The 9,925-nt window shown below is 36.8% G+C and overlaps 1 protein-coding gene across 1 annotated transcript; it reads left to right on the top strand.

Annotated features, from left to right (window-relative positions):
* Nucleotides 1-2,578: 2,578 nt before the first annotated feature.
* LOC148849134 (uncharacterized) lies at nucleotides 2,579-3,230 on the top strand. The gene is made up of 3 exons (XM_088951392.1): nucleotides 2,579-2,788; nucleotides 2,886-3,065; nucleotides 3,180-3,230. Exons 1-3 carry the CDS (start codon nucleotides 2,579-2,581, stop codon nucleotides 3,228-3,230), a joined length of 441 nt encoding a protein of 146 aa, XP_088807518.1.
* The last annotated feature ends 6,695 nt before the right edge of the window (nucleotides 3,231-9,925 follow it).

The following is a 9,925-nucleotide window of genomic DNA, read 5'->3' as shown; positions in this document are numbered from 1 at the left end:
GAGAGTGGCATCTATCTGGGTCGTATTATCCAGCCCGGATCCAAGAGCCTCAAGCTCATTGATGTAGCCCATCATCCAGAGACAATGGTCATGAACCTGCTGCCCCTTGGACATCTGTGCGGTCATGAACAGTTTCAAGACCTTTTGCCAAGTAGAACGATTCTGCTCTTCGTACATTGTCTTTAAACTATCCAATATGTCCTTGGCAAGTTTGATCTGTATCAGATTGTCCAATGAGGCAATGATATAGCACCGAGCGAGGGATTTTTTCTCCTCCCATTCTTGATAGTCCCTTCTCCTAGCCTCAGAAGCCCTATCTCCCGGACATTCCAGGGCAAGATTCTTAGCCACCTTATCTAGTTTTTCAGAGGTTAAGACTAGCATTAGGTTATGATACCAATCGGCATAGTTTGGGCCCTTAAGCTTGTTTTCGTCAAGAAGATTTACAAATTGTCCGTTTACCATTTTCTGATAAAAGAGCAAACATCAGTTCACAAACTAATTTGATTCATGTTATCTACATAGATACGACTTTTAATCTATGTTCCATTCCCATTTATTCATCTCTGAGATTTCCCTCTCATCTCAGTGACGGAGACTACGAATTGTCTCTGGAAATGTGGGAAATCACATAGGGTGCATGGAGCCAACTATTTCAGCTACATAACCCCACCACCTTTCTGTGAAGGATCATATCCACTTATCATATGAGCTTTCCCTTTGGCCTCTGTTAGACAAGGTTCAGAGCCATTTTTGGTTAAACCTTTCTATCCAGTGAGTGCTCACCCATCATATTCGTGAACGCCAAGGTACCGTAAGAGTCCCATTTTCTGGTGAGGTCCTCCCACATCGGTCTTTGATGCCTCTATCATCTTATGAAACACTCTGACAGATCCAACACCAAATGGATAGCCCAATTTTGTGGTGTGTTTCCTCATTACTGAAGGACCCATCTTCATGCTAATGATGGAAGGACTTTAGAGAGTTCATCATATGAATCTCCCTATCACATGCACTCGTATTCCAGGAGGGAACAAAAGTTACGCCCTAGTTTAATTTAGGTCAAACCAAAGTGGCTCCCACTAACTTTCATAAATCCTGATTTCTGGTGGCCTCTAAACGGCTAGGGTTCCGCACGTATCCTTTTCAGGGGTGTGGGGCCCACCACTGAGGGAGATCATCAAATGATCTTTAGGGACACCATGGCAATGATGTGCATTCAGCCATGGTGTGCGCAAGAGCCACTGTCGTATCAGCATGGGCCAAATACTTATGGCCCATGTACGTAGAACATCACTCATCCATACATCACATGCAGGGATAAAATTGATCCAATCAATTAATATCTATAAAGCCCATTAATAAAGCCCACTTTAATTCATAATATTATCAGTTAATATTATCTAGGTATATGGACTGAATAGGGTTAGCAGTTTGGCCCATATAGCTTTCCTACAATTAGTGGGCTTTAGCAGTTTTAACTCTTCAAAATTGGGCTTTATAGGTGTGGGCCGAATTAAATCTTCCAATTAAACATCAATCCCTGACTCAAGAGTGGGAGAAAACATGGCTGAAAACAGCCCCCATCGAACTACAGATTCGGTCCAATCTGGTTCGAATTGGTCTGGGATTCGATTTTCAATTCAAGATTCAATTCAAGAAACGATCTGAAATTAAAACTACTGATCAAAGACAATCAAGAATCAGTCTAGGGGCTGTTTGCATGACTCCAACCTGCAAAACAAACGTCAGAACACAGTTTGCAGTTTTACAAACTGCAAATCGCAGATAGCAATTTTGGTATCTGCGAATTCTCCTTCTGCACCGCCATCTTCGATCAAGAAAATAAAATAAATAGAAAACCTAATTTCTATCAATATTACATCTGATCGAATCCTATACATTCAATCTAGAAAATAATAAAAAAAATATTTACAGACCAGAATGTAAGAAATTGCAAATCGCAGGTTTACTGCGCCAATCAAGATTTCGATCTCCATTTGTACGAACAACCCATAAATCAAGAAAATAATAAAGAACAGTTATAAATATAATCCAGATTTATAAAAATTAATTTCAGATTATTTTCCCTTTAACTGGGAACCGATTTCCCAAAAAAACCCTAATCTACGCAAATCGGGTAGAACGCCTTCTGCCCATTTGCGTAGGTTCAGATCTGATTTAATTTGGTTCAAGATTTGAACCAATAAATTTGGTTCAAAATTAATTTCATATTTATCTTTGGCATGCTTGAATATTTGCTTTTAGATTAATCTCAATGTAGAATGATGTCTATCAAGTAACCAATAAATATGTTGACACCTAGGATGAAGAGGTTGGGTATAATTATCCTTCTTTATTGGTATATAAAAAAACTTTACGGAAGTGTATTCCAAGGATGTCAGATTATGAATCTACACTATCCAGTTATATGTATACACAAGAACTATTAAATGGAAATGATACCCAAACCATTTGGGTTATGAGGATGCCTGTTGAAACATATGTACGGATACATGGCCATTTTCGAAATCGCGAATGGTTGCATGATAGTTGATACATATCAATGGAGGAAAAGATGGCTATGTTTCTTTTGTGTTTGAGCCATAGTGAAAGGTTCTCCATTTTGAAGAGACGGTTCCAGCACTCCACTCGAATAGTGCATAGATATTTCCATCAAGTGTTGGCTGCTATAATGGAATTTGCACGAGAGACAATCTACCCAACTACATTTGACCCAAACCCAAACTATCCAGAGCACCACAAACGATTTCGACAAGTATTCAAGGTAACTAATTGATAATGTGACATAGGTTTCATAATTTTTATTATAGGGGTTGAGCTCAAAACGAGTTTTATTTGTTTGTTTTCATTTGTTGTTGAAGGGTGTTGTTAGTGCTTTAGATGACACACATGTTCATGTTGTGGTAGCACCGGAGAAACAACTAGCATATCGAGGAAGAGGAGGGAAAGAATGTTTCCAAAATGTGCTAGTTGTTTGTGATTTTAACATGGTGTTCACATATGTTTATGCCGATTGGGAAGGAACAACACATGACGCCAAGGTTTTACATGAGGTTGCATGCAACCCTGCCAACAACTTTCCATTTTCTACCTGCTGGTAAGACTGATGTTCTAGGGGTATTCATTACTTTTTGGTGAATTCATTTTTTTGATAGATAAATTTGATTGACACAGACAAGTACTACCTATGTGATGATGCTGTATAGGCTAATACAAGACACTTTATGGCATCCTATCGAAATGTACAATATTAGGCAGCAAACTTTCGACGTGTGCATGCTAGGACTAAAGAAGAACGATTCAACCAAGCACATGCAAATATGATAAATGTAATTGAGAGATCGTTTGGTGTCTTGAAAGCTCGATTTCCATTTCTTAAACGAATGGCACCTTTCAATCTTCCTGTCCAACGAGACATATTCATTGCATGCTTTGCTATCCACAACTATTTAAGAAGGAAATCAATAATTGATTCCCTTTTCAATGACTATGGTAAACCTGATGTGCAAGTGCCTAATGAAAATGTAGAGGAAGTAGTGACAGAAGAGCATGACGAGGGAGAGACACCTCATGGGCAAGCTGATGCACAGTTTATGGCCTCATTGCAAGACGAACGAGGGAGAGACACCTCAATGCTTCGTTTGTAGTGAACTGTTATAGCTATTTATGTGAACAAACATTTTTTTATGTAGGGAAAATGGTTATTAGGCATTCTCCAATAAATGTGTGAATGTAGGACTGGATATATGGAACTTTACAAGGCTAGAACAAATGAAAATATGGGAAGAGTGTTCTTGTGTTGCCCAATGTGGGAAAAGCATACACACTCCTCTTACTGGGTCGATGAACTGATTGTTGACCTAGTGGCAGAGCTTAAAGAATTCAATCAACCCACTTCATGGCTGGTAGAAAATCCGAATATCGCAACCGCTCGAGGAAGAGATGGCACTTGGATGCAACATCCATCTCTTATATGCAATGTCATCCAATTTATTATTATTGTCGTCTTAATTTTTTGTTTATTATTGTTGTTGCAGTTGCATAGGGTAGTGATAGGACATATGAACAAATGTCAATGATTAGGATAATTATATGTATGACGTACGAGCATGTAGATCATGACGATCGCTTTATTATGTGTAAACTTATGTTTTGTATTAAATGTTATGTAACTTTTAAACTTTTTATCATTTTTTTGTATTTGTTGTTAAATATTTTTAATTAATTATAAAATATTAATTTAGATTTTAATAATTTATTTTAAATGTTTTAATTTTTTATATTCTTTAATTAAATTATTTCCTAGATGTCTTATTTTTTATTAATTAATTACTATATTTATTAATTATATTTATTAATTATTAATTATTTTTAGTAATTATTATCAATTATTTTTTATTTGTGTTAGTTCAATATCATTAATTATTAATTAGTAACCTTAATTTTTACTAGAATTTAATCATTTTATTATTTTCTAGTAGTGATTAATTATTTTATAAATTTAATTATGTTATTTGTTAATTATTAATTATTTTTAGTAATTATTATAAATTATTATGTATTTACTTATTTTTTTATTCATGTTAGTTCAATATTATTAACTATTAATTAGTAACCATTAATTTTTATTGATTATTTTTATTTTTATTAAGTTTTAATCATTTTATTATTTATGACTAGTGATTAATTATTTTTATTAATTTAATTATGTTATTTATTAATTATTAATTATTTTTAATAATTATTATAAATTATTATGTATTTACTTATTTTTTATTCGTGTTAGTTCAATATTATTAATTATTAATTAGTAACCATTAATTTTTATTGATTATTTTAATTTTTATTAAATTTTAATCATATTTTTAATAGTGGGTTATTATTTTTTATTAATTTATTTATGTTTTTTAATAATTAGTAATTATTATCAATTATTATGTATTTAATTATTTTTTATTCATGTTAGTTCAATATTATTAATTATTAATTAGTAACCACTAATTTTTATTGATTATTTCGATTTTTATTAAATTTTAATCATTTTATTATATTTTAATAGTGATTAATTATTTTTATTAATTTAATTTTGTTTTTTATTAATTATTGATTATTTTTTGTAATTATTATTTATTATTTTTTGTATGATTTCAATATTATTTTGAATTTGATAAATTATTGTATATGAAATAGTACAAATTGAGATCAAATTTACCGAATTGTCTATTTTAGGGGTAAAATAGTAAAATTAGTGCATTTCAGTTGTTAAAGGTTTAGCCCAACACAAACAAGCTTAAGTATTCAGAGCCTCTAAAAACTAGAAAAGCATCAATACCTCTTTTAAGATTTTAAACACTTTTAATATCTTTTTTTTTTTTCAGATTTCAGATTTCAGATTTATCAAATGCCACCTAAGTCTCAGTTTCGTGATTTTCTTCTATCAATAGGTATCTCTCACCGCTTTGCTTGCCATCATACTCAAGAGCAAAGCGATAGAGCTGAAAGAAGACACCACCAAATTGAAGCTATTTGGTTATCCCTTCTTGTTACTGCGTCTATGCCAAAGCACTTCTGGTTTGAAGCCTTTCAAACGAATGCATGTATACTTGATGAATCGATTGCCAACACGTGTTGCATCACAAAAGTCCATTAAAATGTTTATTTCATAAGTCACCTAACTATTCATTTTTGAAAGTATTTGGATGCCTTTGCTTTCATTGCATGAGACCATAGAATCATGACAAATTGGACCTCAGGTCCATTCCTTGCGTATTTTTGGGTTATAGCCCATATAGCATCATGGGTATCATTGTCTTCATATTGCTTCTGTCACCTATACATCTGTAGACATGTTATTTTTTATGAGAATTCGTTTCCATTCTCTCAGGGACTAAGCCTAGCTACCCATGTAAACTTCGACCATACTTTACTTGATGGGCTTTCTATTATTGCAAACAGAATTTCTGATGGGCCCTCTATTATTACAAACAGAATTTCTCATGGACCTTCTACTATACCTCCTGGAATTTCTAGTTCTTCCCTTGCACCTATTGGGCCTACAATTAGTGAAGAAATGCAGTATGATTGCTCCCCTAGTGAACCAGTTGACAAGCCTACTAATATCACGGTGCAATCTGCACCCATTAATGTAAATGATGGAAGCAACTCAGTTATAGGCGTGAATCCTTTGAAAATTCATCCCGTGACCACTTGGCTGAAGAGTGGCATAAGCAAACCTAAGGTCTACTTGGCATTCACTCATCTTCTTGAGCACACCATTCAGCCCACATGTTACACAGAAGTAACCAAGCATGCCTCATGGCGGGGTGCTATGGAGGATTAATGCCCTCCTACATAATGGGACTTGGACTCTTACACCAAGATTACCTAATATGAATGTTGTTGGGTCCAAGTTGATCTATTGAATCAAGCGAAGGGCTGATGGATCTAAAGATCATTTCAAAGCCCGTTTAATTGCAAAAGGATTCCATCAACAGCCGGGACTTGACTATGGAGAGACATTCAGTCTGGTAGTAAAGCCTACTACTATAGGGACTATTCTTAGCTTGACAATATCCAATCATTGGGACCCGTCAACTGGATGTCCAAAATGTCTTTTTACATGGTTTTCTCAATGAAGATGTTTTTATGGAGCAGCCCATTGGATTTATAGACCCTAAGTACCTAGATTATGTATGCCACTTAAGGAAGCCCTTATATGGACTTAAGGACCTAGGCCCACTCAGCTATTTCTTAGGTGTTGAGGCAATTAGAACTAAATTTGGGCTTTTCCTTTCCTAGTGCAAGTATATTTATGATTTTCTAATCCAGGACCACATGGAAGGATGCAAACCATCAACTCCTATGACCTCTAGCACAAAATTCTCTGCATTTGATAGATATCTTTTACCCGATATCTCTACTTATCGTTCCATTGTGGGTGCACTTCAATACCTTACATTTGCAAGGCTTGATATGGCATTCTTAGTCAAAGGCATGTCAGCTTATGCATCAGCCCACTGCACAGTAGTAAAAAGGATCCTAAGGTATCTTAAGTCTACAATCAATTATGGCCTTTGTATCACCCCTTGTACATCCACTCAGTTGCACGCTTTCTCTAACTTTGATTGGGCTGGTTGCCCAAATGACCGGCGCTCCCAAGGTGGCTTCTGTGTCTTTCTTGGTGATAAGCTGATCTCATATGCGTCCAAGAAGCAAGCCACTATCTCCAAATCTAGCAGAGTCAGAGGACAGAAGCATTGCTGTTGCTACATCTGAATTTCTTTGGCTACAGCCACTTCTCTCTGAACTAGATATATCTTCCTCCTTATCACCTACTTTGTGGTGTGACAAGGTTGGTGCCATGTATTTAGTTGCCAATCCAATTTTTCATGCACGAACAAAGCATATTGAGATTGATTATCATTTTTTTTCATGAAAATGTTGCCTCTAAAGTCTTGGATATTCATTACATATCTTCCAAGGACCAATTGGCTAACATCTTTACCAAACCATTGCCCATAGTGCGGTTATCAGATTTGTGAAACCCCAGCTCAGTTTGATGGGGCTGTTGAGGATATTGGGCCCACGCCTACATGACACATACCTGCATGACCCATCCACTAAATCTTATCCTCTTAGTTTTCCATTCTTCCTTAATCTTTATCACTATAGTTTATCCTTATCACTGTAACCTAATTACTGCCAAGTGCACAGTTGGTTGTAACCCAAACTTTTGTTAGCTATAAATACAATGAAAGGTGCAAGCCCAACATAAGTTTCCTCTCCGAATCATTCTAAATGTTTTAGGACTGTGACTCTACCATCTATTGGCCCATTGCTCATTTTCTCGATATATTTAAGTTTGAAGTCATGTATAAGTAGACATTTTGTCTCTAGGTAAGATAACTGCCCGGCCAGTGATACTTAAATCCACGAACTTTAATTTGCAATAAAGAGCTACCTTGTACTTTGGGCGTAATGATATTTTCAGATTCCAACACTTTGTTTTCATTGTTCCAAGCCCAACCAAAGCCGAGCCATTTAAAATTTGGTAAAGCTATGTCAAACCTAGCCCATGAACAAATTTATTAGCAATTATTATTTTTTCGATATTGAACATTTATGACATCCTTTTTCCCTAACCTTTATTGTATTTCCAAAATCCAAGTTGTTACAAAAATTTCACAATAATGGCAGCCCATCCCCCCTCCCTTAAACCCTCCAAATTAGTGGCAGGGGGATTGATCCCAGGTCTCTATTCGAACGGACAAGTTAACTGAGCCACCACACCATATCCTATTGCTGTAACTTATCTATTACTTCTTTCTTGTCCTTTTATCTTTTCTAATCTATTTACTTGTAACTCTCTTCTCCCTTCTCTCTCATCTCATGGAGAATTCATAGAGCTCGACCTCCATTGATACAAGCACTTCCATTGAGATTTGAGAATGCTTTGAGCCCAAACTACTTGCACCATTCAGACAATCCTGGAATGATACTAGTCACCAACCTCTTACTGGTGACAACTTCATCACTTGGAAGAGAGCCATGACCATGACCTTATTAGGCAAGAATAAAATGGGGTTTGTTGATGGTTCGATCAAACAACCCTCTACATCAGTAAACTAAAGGTCATGTGGGACAAACTATCGGCACTTTTGACCCCCTCATCTTGCATTTGTAGAGCATTTAAGGCCACAACCTATCAAGAATAGGAACAGCTAATGCAGTTCATCATGGGTCTAAGCGACACATTCTCTCATGTCCTCAATCAGCTACTCTTTATGGATCCGCTTACCATAGTTGTACGAGTGTACTCACTCATTTTACAAGATGAAGCACATCGTCATCGAGATCGGCCATCAGGGCAAACCTGTGCCCACATCATTCTAACAGCCTTTTGCAATCTTGTATTGGGAATATCTCCACATGAAATAAAGCACACAATTAAGGAGATATTCTCAATGCAAGGCAGTAAAATCTGTTCGAATAAGCTTTGCCCTGACTGAAGCGAACTCCACATCATTAACTTATGAACCAAGCATCCTTCTCTCCCATGACCGAAAATAAATTGGACTTTCTGTCATATCAAGAGCCGTTATCCATGCCAAATCAAGCAATTCATTCCAAGATTTAAATCTATCTACCTCTTCTACAACTAGTGCCTCACATGTTCCTGTTTCTAACTTTGGGAGTGATGATACATTTGAACATGTTGCTGAAGTTACAAAGAAACTAGTGCTGCCAAGGATGGTTCAAGGGCAACAAGGTAACTTCACTTCCTTGGCCAAGGGCTGATGTGTCAGAGGGTGGATGAAGCCTAGGCTGATAAGTCCGACTTGTGAAGGAGAGAGCATGTAAGAGGCCCCATGTTTTATCCCAGGGGCAAAGTCTCCAACGATCAAGTTAGTCAAGTGCACAAGAGGGGGTTGGACGAGGCCTGAGGAGATTTCTCAAAAGAGGTCACCCAAAAGTAAGAGAGCTTAAGAGCAGGAATAAGCCAAGTGACCTTACCAATAAAGGAACACCCCTATTTATACTTGAACTCTCTTGTGATTGGTTGGAGGTTGTTAGTAGCGGACAGCTAGGATTTCATCCTGGCCCTGCAACGTCACGCCATCTTGGCCCTACCACGTGCATCTACATCATTTGCCCCCATTCTCGAGGCCACGATAAATGATGTCCGATGGAGAGCTGAGTGGAGACCTCGACTTAAGCCGAAGAGAGTGCAACAACATCACTGGGAGGCGCTGGGTGGTGTGTCAGGTGAGGACCTCAGCTCGGTCAGAGAATCATCCTAGAAGCGCGGAGGCATTGACCTTAGCTATTGAGGGGTTCCCTTCATTGTCTAGCAGTAGTTGCTTTGGAGTTGACTCTGCCTCTTAGGAGGATCATGGAGGGC

Source organism: Nelumbo lutea, chromosome 6, assembly GCF_056320005.1.
Source record: "Nelumbo lutea isolate HS-2025 chromosome 6, American lotus-T2T, whole genome shotgun sequence".
In the NCBI taxonomy this organism is placed as follows: domain Eukaryota; kingdom Viridiplantae; phylum Streptophyta; class Magnoliopsida; order Proteales; family Nelumbonaceae; genus Nelumbo; species Nelumbo lutea.
Note: the sequence above shows the minus strand (reverse complement) of the source record. Positions and strands in the feature narration are given on the sequence as shown.

Coding starts and splice junctions, on each gene's coding strand:
- LOC148849134 (XM_088951392.1), top strand. CDS start 2,579: ATGGCTATGTTTCTTTTGTGTTTGAGCCATAGTGAAAGGTTCTCCATT. Junction 2,789..2,885: donor GATTTCGACAAGTATTCAAG/GTAACTAATTGA, acceptor TTGTTGTTGAAG/GGTGTTGTTAGTGCTTTAGA. Junction 3,066..3,179: donor GAACAACACATGACGCCAAG/GTTTTACATGAG, acceptor TTTTTTTGATAG/ATAAATTTGATTGACACAGA.